General features: G+C 40.4%; 1 protein-coding gene across 1 annotated transcript in view; it reads right to left on the bottom strand.

Moving 5' to 3' along the window:
* grid1b (glutamate receptor, ionotropic, delta 1b) overlaps positions 1–15,576 on the bottom strand; it is a 486,702-nt gene that overhangs the window by 13,200 nt on the left and 457,926 nt on the right. Inside the window, 3 exon segments of the mRNA XM_018666587.2 lie at positions 2,740–2,906; positions 7,280–7,297; positions 7,299–7,476. Coding sequence (XP_018522103.1) covers positions 2,740–2,906; positions 7,280–7,297; positions 7,299–7,476 — 363 coding nt within the window.

Raw genomic sequence — 15,576 nt, 5'->3', positions numbered from 1 at the left:
AAACAGCATTGCCAACAGTGATTTTCTTCAGTTTACCAGGGGCGTATCTCTTGCCACCAATTTGGTTGTTTAGTTTAGAGTGGAGGGCGTGTGTAGCACTTTTTATTTTTATTTTTTTTTTCTTACCTTGCAAAAGGTAAAAAGGTGCTGCACTGTTCACCTCAGAGACGGTCATTCAGTACAAAGCTACAACAGAAGTGTCCTGACACTCTGAGACTGCAGTGTATCTAAGTTGTTCTCTGTTTCCATGTCTCTGCTGCAGCGGCCTCAGGTGATCTGATCCGGTCTCTCGTCAGTTACAAAGCGGACAGTCTCAAAGCTTTAAAGAGCAGCTCTGAGAAATGGGATTTGGCCGACGAGAGACAAGCACACAGAGAGAGAGAGAGAGAGAGAGTAAGAGGAGGAGGGAAGGATGAAGATAGAAGTCGACAGGACAGGAGGGAGAGTCAGATAAACGCGCAGCTGGAGGAGGTGTAAATGACATTTCGGATGTGGTGTTGCTCTCGGGCCCCGGGCGTCCCTCCCACGCAGCCATAGGGCGCACAAACACATCCCAGAGAGCCCATTCCCCTCAGCACGGCTGCTCTGGTAATAGCGTACCCACAGCTCAGCGGTGCAGCAGCTAATGCTTTGTGTTAACATCTCTATTAATGTTGCTGTTGTTGGCCTCAAACCTCACAATCACTGTTTGTGTGTTTTTTTTCCTTCCTCACAGAAATTACACAGAAAGTTAGACGGTGGTTTACGAGTTGAGGAGCTGGTGGCAGACATCAAACATTTTTTCTAAGCTCCAGCTGTGACTGCTGTGTAAATGCTGCCCTTCTCACAACTTCATACAGTGAGTTCAGAGGCTTTCAGGCTCCTCAGGACTCTGAGCCCTACTGCTTTTCATTCCACGCATGAAATCACACATCACATGTCCTCCCCTCCCTCTGAACCTGTCATGTGCAGCTTTAAGAATCAGATCAATTTTAACTTCTAATGCAAATCTGATCAATCGAATACCCGCTGTGACAAAACTCCATCAGTAAACTGGAAGCTTTTACATCTTCAGACTCCACTTTCCTCTGTTTAACTTTGTCAACTCCTGTTTCTTTTTACACCGACTTCCTGTCTGCTTCCTTGGAGCTGATCAATACGAGACGGATGAGAAAGTTTTCACATTTTGGGGGGGGCTTACGTGACTCCTCAGACCGTTAATTCATGATGTAATAATGTGGAGATTTACTAAATGATCTACGCGATTTTTAAACTCGCACTGGGATCAATTTGTGTTTGGGAAGAGAGAGGAGACAAGGTTTCACTCTACGACTTGCTGATTTCATCTTCAGACTGAAGCAGATAATTGAATTTCCTAAAAAAAATGTGTGTAGAGCTTGTGTAGAGACATCTACCTCACAAAATCAAATAAGCAATTAGCACACGTCCCTCTGTTTACACATCACACCGTGAATAATCCCATTTGCCTCACAACAGTGCTGCTTAATACAAGCTCGTTTCATGTGAGCTTAATTAGGCTTTAACGTCGAGCACTGTTATTGATTTAAGGCTGAGTAAAAACTGCCTGCAGGAGGTGTTTCTCAGCTCACACTAAACACCTACAACACCCGCAAGTTTCAAACACCTGCACAGAACTGTCAAAGTTTGGAATAAGCCCGGTCAAAATGTCCCTAGTTAACATGAATTTAAAACCAGTCTGCTGTAACTGGCTGAGACGGCCTCTCCTCTAATCAGAGGATTTACAGGCTGATAACGGCTGTGTAAAAACAATCTCCCTTCATCATTAACTCCACATCAAGCCTCATTTCATTACAAAATAAAAGCAGAAGAAAACAAAGACGAGATGAGAGACAACCTTCATCCGCATTTTCTTCTCCTGACTGTCCAACACAGCTACAAGAAAACATCCAGCCACTTCACACTTCAGCAAACAATCAAATGGAATCAAATTCACTGTGTGCTTTTACTCTCCTTGTACGAGTATGAATAACATTATCTGTTCATTTACTTTGTATGTATTCTTATTGCCTTTCTGTAGCTTGCTAATGTTAGTAACCAGTCAGATATCCCAGGATTACATCCAAGAAATGCTGCCCCCACTCTTTGCTTTACAACCCCCAGCCTTTGTCAGCAGGACATGGTCTCACCCACGAAAATGACAAACAATAGTCAGCTTAGCTTCCAGAGACGACAGCCTACTACAGCCACAAGAGGGCAGTAAATTACAAGCTGAATGCAAACAGTCAACATCAGATTCTTTATGGGTCAGAACTCTGCACTAAGATTTAAGGAGAGATATTATTCTAACTGATGTTTATTTTTAGCTTTAACCGGTAAAGCACTGCTTTGCATGTTATCTGAACTACGTGAAAACTGCAACAGGAATGAAATAAAATGGGATGGGAATAAAAGAATTGCAACATAGTGCCACTAGTGGTCAAAGACTCCACAAGTTTCCTTTAAAGTTATGAAAGAATCTCAATATTCTGCTAACTGATAAACACCTGATTAGTGTGTGAAATTGGGTTTTCTGATGACTTTTGGATGCATCACATCTCCCGTTCTACAAGCTGGAGCTCTTTTAAAATTTTTACTGCCACCATTAAATGAGTTACTTCCATCTGTTACCATGAATACCTCTCTGGCAGGTAAAACACTACAGGTGAACACTTGGAATAAAAAGAGAGTTGTCTGCTCTTCAGCTCTCCCATCCTGCCTGATGAATGTGGAGTCACTCACTTCTGAGAGAAGAGGTCTCTGTAGGGGCTGCCGTGCTGCATGGCGATGCCGTAGCCTTTACTGCTCATGCTGTTTCCTGACACGGTGATGGTGCAGTCGTCGTCTGTCAGGGCCGCGTATTCCAGCACCGCCATGTCCCACAGAAAGGCGTAGGGACTCTTCTTCGCCTGCAGACACGCAGAGAGAGGGGAAAACAAAACACACAGATGATGATGGAATCGTTAACAGTTTGTTTAACAAGTTGGTGTTTGTTTATCATTTTTCAGACTCTCTGACTGTAACAAACCTCTCCACATTTTGCTCTAGTTTCTATGGAAACACTGGACCGACCAATCAGCTCCAATTTTAATCTCTGGCTCTGCTGATGGGAAACAAACCAAAACAGCCTGTTCACTTGTAGCTGGGAAGTGATGGACTTCTACTGAGATGTGCCATACATTTTCAGGTTCCAGCTTCTGAAATACAAAGATTTTCTACTTCTCTTTTATAGCATCATAAACTGAATATCTTTGGGTTGGGTGGACAAAACAAAACATCTGAAGACATGATCTCGGGATCTGGGAAACCTGTGATGGACAGTTTTTTAAAAACTATTTTACGGCACTTTACAGATGAGTAATAAATTAAAATTAAATTGGTGTATAAAAGAAGACATGGCTAAAAAGACTAGCAGCAATGGCTGCTGCTAAAAGCAGGAAGTTATAGTGCTGCTGCTCAATGAAGAAGTGGGAAAATACTTCAAAATAAAAGCCCAGCCCCAGAAATTCACCATATTTCAACCTACCAGTTGGTAACACAGAATTAAATAATCAACACATTAACTGACAATGAAAATAATCATTAGATGTTGGACAATATTATTTTTACACTACATGATTATTTTATTTGTTTTATCAATGTGTTTTTATACATTTCTTTTTTCTTCTTCAGTTTTGTTTATTTTTAAAGGCTCACTGATGCATTACAAGCTAACTTAGATAATAATTAGATAAAGTCTGATGCCTTAGTTATGCTGTTATAAGCTTAGACTGCCGGGAGATTTCCCATGATGCACTGAGCTTCTCTCTCTTTCTCTATCATATCCCATAAATACATGTTACTAACTCAGTATCTCCCCTTTCCTGTAGTATTGTGCTCTTCCGTCTCTCTCTCCTCTTCTGTCTCTTTCTGCAGGTATTTCTGCCTCTGGAGCTGTAGAGTCTGATCTGTGATGACAAGTCTCCTGCTGCTCCTACAACTCCACTCAACACCTGCTGCTAGAATTACAAATTATTAATGCTACTTCTAGTATGACTGCTTGTTGTTATTACGACCTCTATTGTATTATTGATACCACTTTACGTCTTATGCTATGCTTTTCTGCAGATGGCTGCCCACCCCTGAGTCTGGTTCTGCTTGAGGTTTCTGTCTCTTAAAAGGAAGTTTTTCCTTGCCACTGTTGCCTAGGGTTTGACCATGGCGAAATTGCTGGGTCTCCCTCTTTAAATATAATAATAGGAGCACAGTTTAGATGGTTCCATACATGGTCTACATGGAAATTATCTTGAGATAACTTCTGTTGAGATTTGGTGCTATATAAATATTGGTTATGATGTGGAGTTAGGTCTAATTAGGGTCTAGTAAACAGGACCTGATCCTTATAATCAGTAAGTTAATAATAAACACAACATCACAATAAAAGGTTCATGATTTTATGTCAAAACTTATGACCATTTGTTCTAAGTCCTTTCCATCCTCTACAAGCTACAAAACTGCAGTGTTTGCAAATGTACCTCTTATGCAGAGGAGGTGGGTCCTCCACTCTACTGGGTGAGGAGGTAGGGGCACTAACAGGCATAAAAAAGCAGCAGCAGGTGGAGAGTAAGTGGATGAGGATGTGGGTGTTTTCACTGTGTCAGCAGAGCTGCTGCAGGAGCGTCTGCCTTCACTGTCACTGCTAATTGTGGTGTGTGAATACAGATACAGGTGTTTGTACACCTCTCTCTCTCTCCTCCCTCTCTGTACCATAACAGAGAGACTTCAGTCTTTAGATCCTTTCATGCTGTTGGAGCCTAATTACTACGTCACGTCTCACTGATGCTCTCTTTCATGTGGCTGCTGCTGTTCACGTCTCATCATCTGAGGAGAGTGAGAAAGAAGTTGTGCAGGGTGCTACGTGACAACGCACTGGGCTGCTGAGAGCTGAAAAGAATTCAGCAGGAAAAAGATTCTTGTGAATCAAAGGAGGACAGACAAGGACACAAAGCCAACACAGGAGACGCTCACAGACTCCAAATCTGAGTCCGTGTCACAACTCAAGAATGCAGCATAAGTATTGTAAACAGAGACTTCCATCACCAACAAACACTCCACTCTTCTATATGAATGAACAATATAGCCGAGCAATGACATTAGGAGTCATCTGAAGAGGCTTATGTAGAAATGAGTTCCTTTATAGAGGCAAATTCTACATGGTGATTTTAACTTAAACGGTCGCTACTCCTACCCTCAGGTACAGGAGCTTTGTAGTCATGGTAATGCTAATAATCACACAGTTACTGCTGTGAACGATCTCACTTTGGTTAGGTTTAGGAAAAGATGGTGGAGAAGATGGTGAAGAAACAACACTGGGTTCAAGCTGAAACTGAAACAGTGGTCTTCTCTGTCAAAGTCCAGTGCGTCTCCTTTGTTCCCATTGTAATTACTACAGCCGCTAGATGTCCCTGGATTCTGCACGATTGTCCAGTATCGTTGCTCTCCTCGGATGTTAGGGTTGTTTTTGTTCTTGCACCCAGATCATTTTCACACATAAGAGCTGCTAGCTGCCTCAATCACTGCAGCCAATGAGAGTCAATACTGATCAGAGCAGAGGACACTGTCATTATAAAGGCATTCTGCCTCAGTGCAGTAGATCTTACAGCTGAGGCAGTGTTCAGGTAAAGATGAAGGAACTCTCTCACTGCTTGTTTGCGCCACAGCTTACTCTGCATACATAACAATGAAACCTTGCAGTGATTTTTTGAGTCCAAAAACAAGTCCTCTCAGTGCAGCCTGAGTAAATCTGGATGCTGTGTTTCTGTGCCAGCATGTGGGTGGACTGGGGGGGGGGGGCAGCTGAGCGGCTCTGTATTGGAAAAACGCTCGACAATGGCAATAAAACTGATTAAAATGTGTGTGCGCGCAACGGTTTGGGGTTACTGCGGGGAGAAAACGTCAAAGAATCTGGGGGGATGTTTATCATGCAAATGGCTGAATAATGGATGCGCTCAGAGCCGATTTCTCTCCGATGCTAATTTGTCATCGGCTTTTTGGGAGATCTATGAGCATAATAACGTACAGCAGTGAAACACGACTTATGTTTTCACACAAACTACAACACAGGCACACACACACACACACACAAACTGCGACACTGCCTCACTAATTGGTGTATCGTGGAACTGCTGTTGCAATTAAGTAATGGGTAAACAGAGGAGTGTCTTTGTATCTTTGCCTGCTGTGAATAAAACAGAAGGAGTGTGTGTGTGTGTGTGTGTCTACCACAATTACTGATACTAGGTGGCAGAATCAGGCACAGACAACGTGTGTGTGTGTATCATATACACACAGACAATCTGATACCTATGAAATAAAAACATGTAACTAGTCTACATGTCTCCTTGATACATGTGAAAACATGGTTTTGTATGTTTTTATCTATGTCCACATACGTGTGACTTACTGACTTTCAGTTCATTTCTTTAGCTTTTAGTTTTACCAACATCTACCACTTTTAATGTGGTAATGCAGCTGCAGGCACACTGCATGATGGGAGACTCTGAAGGACTGCTACAGGTGGGGTTAATATGATTCTGATATGACCCATGGAAGCGTCTCCTGAAATAGCGTCCTAATGATAGTGGGGACCATGATAGGGACCAAGGAACCCTTGGTTGTCACGGTTACAACAATAAATAGGTGGGGTGCACCGGCAGCCGTGTACTGCGCCTTTGTTACCACAGTTAATAACCACACAGTTAAGCTTATTCATGGTTGGGACAAGCTCATAGTTTAGGGTTAAAATAAGTACATCCTTAAGATCAGAGGACTTTATTCATTGTCATGGTTACAGTAATAAAAACTTAGTTAAGGTTGTAGACTATCTATTGGTTTCAATCCTGAGTTTTACTGACCAATCCACTGACCCGCCAACATAACGCGAGCCTTCTCACTTTCCTTTCTCCTTTGCTCCTGTCGTTATTACTACGGCCACAAGGGGTCGCCTAACAATAAAACTGAACAATGAGCCGAAATAAGCTGCTGCACAGAAAAACTACTTGGTCGTAGGAGGATAGATCTCAATCTTTTTTGTGGGCTAAGGCCCAGTCTTTTAGCCTGAACTGTATTTGTCAAATAGTTCCCATTTAATGGATGCTGAATTAGTCATGAGCAGTCCATGTTTGAGAAGTTCCCATAGGATTTAAAGTCATCACTGAATAATGGTGATTCTAAAGGAAACATATCTGACTCTATTTATCAGTGTAAAGCTATAATTAGTTTTATAGCATATGAAAAATACTACCTTGCGTATGCCCTCAGATCGGGCTGGACACGGAGTAGTCCATGCCGTTGTTCTTGCTGATTGTCCTCCACAGCTCTGCATAGGTGCTGTCCTGCTCCAGAGGGTTGGTGCCTTTGTTCCTGAAGTAGTCGTACACCGCAGAGTCCCTCACCGTGCCGTAGTCCACGTCAATCTGCCGTGCCAGGTCCTGGAAAGACCTGGAGGACCCAACACAGAGAAACCAGTGAAGAGCTGTTGTCATTTCCAGTGTCCTGATCCAAGTATCTGGGCATAACTTACAACCAATGTTCCCCTAATTTTTCATGTGTCTGAGCATACACACAAACTCCCTGAGAATTCCTTGGATCACTGTGAGCAACATCAGACGTGCACACTGTCGCACACTGTAATTTTATGCGCTACATAGTTTTGCTGTGCGCGGACAAAGCAGGAGCAGTGCGCGCAGCTTAGAGGGAACATTGCTTACAACCATTTTTTTTTTTGTAATTAGTAATTTGTTAAAGAAAATACACAAGCCTCACAAAATCCCAGCATATGTAATAAACAGTTTCTGTGTTCTGCTCTAAAAAATAAAAATGACACTCCTTGTAGAAAGATGATAATGGTTTTATAAATTGACTGTAAATATATTCATGGATTTTTTAATAAAAACAGACAGTAAACTGATCTCAGGTCAGCAGTTGTTTTGAAATATTTGTTCAGACTGATGAGACTTGAAGGCTGTGGACACAGAGGTTGGAGACCAGTTTTAATCAACGACACTCTCGAGACCAACTGATTCATTTTTTAAACTGCCTCGAGATGTTTGAACAACACAGTGATTTTTCTTTTTAATAAGAAACAACAGCAGCAGGCTTCAGAACTTCAACAAAACAAACAACAGGCAGAGTACTGATTTTCAGACAAAGAAGAATAAAAATTACAAGGGGATTTTAAAAGTGCATCATGGGACCTGTATGAACAGTACATATATAATATTCTTTATTAACCAACAGTAATATAGAATGATATCCTTAAAAATGACTCAACGGACTTAGTGATTAAATGGCGTACATGGCACTGACCTGAGAATTAGTTCCACCTTTTCCTGTTAAACCTCCACTCACACACACTAATATTCATATAAACAGCAGTGGATGGTAATGTGCATTAATTCAAATTGTGTGTGTTTTTTTTTTATGGACATCCTCTTGAAAGATGTGGCTCGTATGGACAGAACTTGAGTGCGATTTTGCAAGAAAGTAAACTGCTTTCTGCGTTGGGTAGAAGACAGAAAGGGATTTTGGGGAAACATTTTGGATATTGTGTCTGTAATTGTTTCAAGAATAGCACAGTAATGTGAGCTCCAAACTACCTGTAGACAAAGCACAACAGTGTTTCTTTTTCTGGCATTAATTGGTCTACAATATAACCACCTGGTTTGCACTCTGAATAGAAAAAAGGTTTGTCCATGTTAGAGTTTGTTTGATGCCTGTGGATGCTTGTGTTTTATTTTTGATGATTTGGTCCAGAGAAAACAAGAACATACCTGTGAATACACCCACAATCAAAATCAATCAAATCAAAATAAGTTGAGTTTTAAATCATCAACAGTGAAATTTAGGGTCTTTTGGGAAATTGTTGGGTACAATAACAAAAAAAGAGAATCTTCAAAAAAGTTTAAAGAAAATAAAACTAAACTAACAAAATGAAAATGGTTTTAAAAAAGAAGAAAACAAGAGGAGTTCATCAAAAATAACAACCTCAGTACCAATGAAGTATATGGAGAGAAGCATAACCAGCATACATATCCTTAAACTTTGTAAAACATAAACAAACTAAATGATCTACTGAGCTCTAGCAACCAGAGAGACACTGACTGAACATGTGGTTCAGATAAACCCCTCTGCTGTTCAATATGTTAATGCCTTCACATCGGCTAATGTTAGCGAGCCGGTTCTCACAGTGACAGGTGAGACATGATGCATTAATGCAGCAGATGTTTCCCTGTCTGCTGTTTGGACACCCACTGATGAGATGTGTTGGGTAGTCTGGTTTTATCAGTGGGAGGTCTGACTCTAACTGGAGGTTCTGGTTCACTGAAGATGTGTTTGTAGCTGTGTCTCAAATCTGGTGTGTTTTTCATGTTTCTGATGGCCAAGCTCTTTTGGCTCAGAATGAAGTATCTGAGTACGTGCGGCTAGGTTAACAGGCATTCACCTGACTTTCAGCATCATCATCACATCAGAACTTCCTCTTGTCCAGCTCTTCAGTTCATGACCCAGCAACTAAAGAGCACCTTCAATAAGCCCAATGCACTTTCTATGTATTTTTGAGTAGGGTGCCCTCATTAGACAGGCAAAGAGGGAGAAGAGAAACGACTGCAGCTTGACTCAAACCAGGGAAACTGTGCTTCACAGACACATCAGAAAACACCTCATTTGTTTCAAATGCCCATTTGCTCTGATCTGAATCAGTGAATGTCATTCAATTTGTCATTTTGTTTCCTCCATGGTTTGGTTTCTTCTCGCTTTGAAAAAATCTAACAAACCAAACTACATCACTAAAAGCCAAAGTGTGTTTACTTGCCTGTTGGAAGGATGGAACTAGGGTCAATATGGTCATTAACTTTTAAAGTGCTGACTACTAAGCACTTACTTTCAATTTGTATTTGTGAATTTCATCTCATTGGGGTATTTCCAACAAGTCCTTGCACTTTAACGACCATTCAGGTGACTTGGCAGGCATACTGGAGCTCTGATGTCATGGTAACAATGTGGTTAACATTCTGAAATGGTCTCAGTTTGGTTAGGTTTAAGAAAAGGCTGTGATTTAGATTAAAACTGATTGTGGAACACTCATGGATTAAAGCCGACCCATCCACCCCAAACTCCCTCTAACACATCCTACATCATCTGCTTTGTTTCCATCATAATTACTGCAGCCATTAGATGTCACTTAACAAGACGTAACGGTGGGTCAATTACGTTGATATATATCGCCTCCTCTGTACCTCCTGAGCTTTCTTATGTTATGACCTCGAAAGCATATTGTATACTACTAATATCATCACATTGCTTTGCTGTTTTTGAGTTGTTTTGACTAGATCTTATTTTGATTTTTTAAAGGACTTAATTAAGATTATTAGTGGTGGGATTTCACTGATCATTACAGGAGTAGGTGTTTATGAAGAAATCTTTTTTAATTTGGCAGCAAAGACAGCTAAAGCAGATGGACTAATGTGTTCTCTGCACCTGTCAAAGCTTTAAGGCTCACATGATGACTTGTGTTTGTTGTGTTGGAATTGGATTTCTTGTCATGCAGTGAGTACGCGGAGCTGAATGAACACAGACAGGATGCTGTTGGGATGATGTTGATTGAATCGTTAATAATGCTGGAGTTTTAATTACATAATTAGTGTGCTGGTGGAGGTTAGAGATGAAGTCTATTTGGATTCTCTAATAAGTGGATGTATGGAATATAAACCAGTCAGGGCAGCTCTGAGTCTCTTGTGGGCGACTGAACAATTCAACATCATGACTCAAACAAGCATTTTATTTATCCTTAAATTACATTCAAATTCATCTGCACACATTGACAGGACTCATTTGTATCTCTTATTGTACCTGTTTTACAGGACTATTGGATAATTTTAATGCAGGTTTGTTTGTTTTTTTCTAAAATCAAACAAATCTGCAATAATAAATCAGCTCACATGAAACATGGACTTTACATTTACATGTTACAGACTTGAGAGGTTAAAAGAGCTATTATTTCATAAACATGTCACCTGAAATCTTCTATTTCTAATTAATTTGAAAGCAGGCCTTTTCTGCTGCAGATTAATGCATTTTCTGTACACATTGAGTTTTGAATTTGACAGCTAATTACAGATGGAATATTTGGTTTGAGCCTGAAAGTGTGGATAAGTCTGGACATTTGGATTCTGTCTTTATTTTCTTCTCAACTTTGCAAACACTGCTCCCTACATCTTCCCATAAGTTCATTCAGTGAAATAGCTAAAACTAAACCACAGCTTTTCTCTGGAATATATGAACTGTATGCTCAGTATGAACATGCCTTAGAAACTCTGAAGTGAATAATAAACAGATGTCACTGTATTTCCAGTTAGTTTTACACACAAACTTTTCAGCTCTTTTAAAGCGCTTTTGTTTTATTATATAATTATTTTTCCTCTCCCGTCTCCGTTCTCCTGCCTGTTTCTATTTTCCTCTTGTCCCTGCAGACGGTGGTCGTGGTATTTTCAGGTCTGCTGCGGTTATTTGGGACCACTTGAGATCAAATAACATTGCTTCAAAGGAACTGAGCGAAAACGGGAAACACTAGAGTCTGAAAAGCATGAAGTCGCACAAAAATGGTCACATAAAGTGGCTGTTGTTCAAAAATTGTACATAAGTACACTCCTTCAGTGAGGGGACTATTTTTTCCACCTCTGGATGTCACATACGCAAACACAGATCCACCTGTCTGGATGTCAGAAATGATGTTAACACCATTACCCAGATAAAAACATACCAACATTTTATGAGAAGGGCTTAAAAAGTTCAACAGTCTTATCTCAAGTGTCCAAAACATGACCGTGAACACAGCGCTTTTTCAGCTTCAGCCTATCACCATCTCTGATACACATATGGGAAGTCGATGCTCCAGAATGGTAAAGATTAAACAAACAAGATACGACAAGTGAATCATTTAGCTTTAGAGGTACTGGTATGTTTTTTTTAAAAATGTTTTTTATTATTTTTTAGACAGTGGCAGGCTAGCTCTTTACTCCTGTTTTCAGTCTTAATGCTACGCTAAGCTAACTGTATCCTAGCTTTAACCTCATATTCAACTGACAAACGTGGGAGTGGTACGAATCTGAACGTTTAAGTGTATTCAATGTCCTATATTTTCATGGAGATGAATAAATTCAGTAGTGTATGCTTACATATTTAATGGCACAAGTGTGGTCTTTAATTTAAGCCATTAACCATGGCTCTGTGATGTTGACATGAGAAGTTACTGAGCATTAAAGAGGCTTTATAGAATTTGGAAGAAATAAGACCAAAGTATTCTGTTAAACTATGTTAGATTATTTCAACAATCCTGATGCTTCTTGATGCTTGAGGGCAAATACAACATTAGGGGGGTAATCTCACTGGTTTTTATCATGTTCTTTACTTTTTCATTTCACTATCATCATATTCATTTCTCTGTAGAACTGTTAAAATCCAGATTTTTTCCCATTTTGCAATATTATTCTATTCATAAACCTCGGGAGGACTGCAAAGCACAATAACTGCTGTTAACAGAGATCCTGTAAACACACTAATATCTTGCATCTTGTGAAACAATTTCCAATACCTCATTCAGTCTGATTCTCTGTCGTATAACAACTACACATCATGAATCATAAAGCCTTCCTTGTGTTTGATGAAAATGGGCTTCAGAAGCACTGGGTCATTCATTTCCCTGGTGCTGTGTTACTGTATGTTGGAGTAATGACAGGCTTCACTACAGGGAAAAGCAACAGCAGCCACTATAGATGGTTGTCAGTCAAAAGGAAAATGATTTTCTGCTGTCTGAGGGGGCTTTAAAGAAGTCTACATCATATGCTAATCTCCACTTCAGCATTCATCGAATGCCTATAAAAGCAAAGTCTTGTACTTAGCATTTACCCGCCACGCTCTTGAATGAATCGCCCTTCGCGGAGTGACGCGCTGGGGATTTGCTGATGAAAACGTCAGCTTGGATTTGATTCTCAGAGAGAGAAGATAGATGAGAATGAAGCTGGTGTGTCACTGCACGCATGAGAAGTGGCTGTTGTGTACCTTTAGATGGGAAGTGAGAGATAACATTCTTTATTCATACACAAGATAAATAGGCAAAAACAAGATGATGTACCTGAGCTGTGCTTTTTTGGCGAGTGTGTCAAGTGTGTACTCGTGCGCTCAAGCCTGAGAGAAATGCATTATTTTTCTACTCAAACGACACTTTTAAAGAGATGACTGTGGATTTAAAATCAGGCAGTGTGTCTGTTTGTGCAGTGCGGGAACAAAACTCTTGACTTTCAAAGGGCAGAGGAAGAGCAGGACACAAACCCTTAAAGCAAACCACCGCAACTGTGTTTGTTCAGATTCACCCACGGACTGGGAAATTTCACATGATAAAGTTGGTTGTAACATCTAAATAAAAACCCACAACTGAGCCAGAATCTGTCATGTAACTACAATTCCACCATATTAACCATTACTGTGGCGGCGCCTCATCCGTAAAACTTCGAGAGAACAATAAGCTGCCACTTCAATGTGTTAAACCAATGTTTTCCATTGAAAAAAATCACATGATCTGCTTGTGGACCGCTAGCTGATCTCAAAGCAAGCCAGACAACCCACTTGAAAAAGCTGCTAGACCAGTGATATCCTTTGTGTCTAAATGGGCTGAGCAGACTTTTTTTTTAGCATTGAGAAAAAAGAGGAACTATTTTATTGTAAAGGTGTTCCTACATTTTATACTGTTTATATAGTTTAAAGCAGTTTAAAATATAAATAATTATAATTATTAAATACTGCGATGGACTGACGATCTGTCCAGGGTGTACCCTGCTTCTCACCCTTTGTCAGCTGGGATAGGCTCCAGCCCCCCCCCCCGCCCTTACATATAAACAACATAGATAATGAATGAATGTATGAATAATTAATAAATAAATATAGTTTGAAATAGTTACATATTGATACTCTTTGTATTCATATAAATTCAATAACTTAGCTTGTAAATGTCTCTTCATTCTTGCATTCGTTTGAATTGTATTAGGTGAATCAATGCTTTCAGATTTCACTGAGGAAAACTTGAAAATTTGCAACTTGTGGTTCTCACCTGATGATTAATAAAAAAACACTGCTGCTGTGTGAAACTGCTGTGTTCAATCTATCAATCAGTTCCGGATCAGTAGCAGGTTTAAAAGTTGTTATGGATGTTGATGAACTGAAGGTCAGCCAGGACAAGTTAATGGCTGAGGTCCAGATAGAGAAGGAGATAAACAAGGTTCTCCAGGAAGAACTGAAGGTCAGCCAGGACAAGTTTATGGCTGAGGTCCAGGTGGAGAGGGAGAAATACAAGGTTCTCCACGAGGACCTGGAGAAACTCAGAACTTCTTACCAAGAGGTCAACCAAAGGTATGAAGTCGATGTCCTCACAGCCAGCCAGCAGGCTGACTACCTTCAATGTGAGCTTGAGAACCAAATCAAAGTCTCACAAAGAAATGGTGTCACAGGACAAGCTCTTAATGGATCATTTGAGGGATGAGCAGGACGCCCTCAGTCAAAAGATGATGGAGTAGATCAGACTCCAGTGGAAAAATGCTGCTGAAAAGGAAACAATTTTGAAAACTCAGCTCAATATTCAGCACCGACTCAACCTTGAGTTCTCCACAGAGCTCAAAGCTGAGAGAGGGGAAAAGCAGGGGAAATGTGACAATAAGCAGGAGGAGCCCATCTCTGATGCTCTCCCCAATCCCAAACCCAGGGAGATTGAGGTGTTTGAAACAACAAAGACAACTAAGGAGGCTTTGGCCTGGAACAGAATCCATCATTTTCTGGGCTTGAGGAAACCGCAGAAGTCAGCAGAAAAAGTCAGCAGAGCCCACATCACCTTCACCAACTGTAAGGAAATAGATCCTTTTTCACAGCAGACATGAAAATTCTAACCAATCGAGGCAGATGATCCAGAGCCCGGCTCTGCTCAAGGTTTCTTTCTCTCTGCTATGACATTATCTATTTAAATGACGTGACAGTGAGAGAAAAGAGAAAAGATAAGAAATTCATGTCACTTCAGGTGAGCGTCATGGGTGAATGGAGGGATTCAAAATGTCAACAAAACAAACTAAAAATCCAAATTCCTGCATCTATCACTGTAGTTAGTAGTAGTTCATAGATGTAAAGTTGAGTGTTTGAACAACCTGTTATCAACTTGTTGGACTATTAAGATAAAGATTATAATCCAAGAAATTTACAACAATAAACCATTGAAACCACTGATTACATCCAAATGAGTTAATGCTAGGTTTAGTCTAGTTCTAGCTGAGTTGGCAACTCTGGTTTAGCTGAAAAGAAGAACTGTTAAATCCTCCAGACTTCCTGATGAATATTTCATCTTCTGTACCTGTAGGTACAGGAAACCTTTGTGTTGATTTGATGCAGGCCTGTTTTCTTTCTGATCACAGCCTCGCGCTTATGGTCAGCAAATCACTGTGATGATGTGGTTGGGCTCTGACCATGGATTTCTGATCGTGAAGAATGAGCAGCGCTCAGTTGCTC

Source organism: Lates calcarifer, linkage group LG23 (assembly GCF_001640805.2).
Source record: "Lates calcarifer isolate ASB-BC8 linkage group LG23, TLL_Latcal_v3, whole genome shotgun sequence".
Taxonomy (NCBI): domain Eukaryota; kingdom Metazoa; phylum Chordata; class Actinopteri; family Centropomidae; genus Lates; species Lates calcarifer.
Note: the sequence above shows the minus strand (reverse complement) of the source record. Positions and strands in the feature narration are given on the sequence as shown.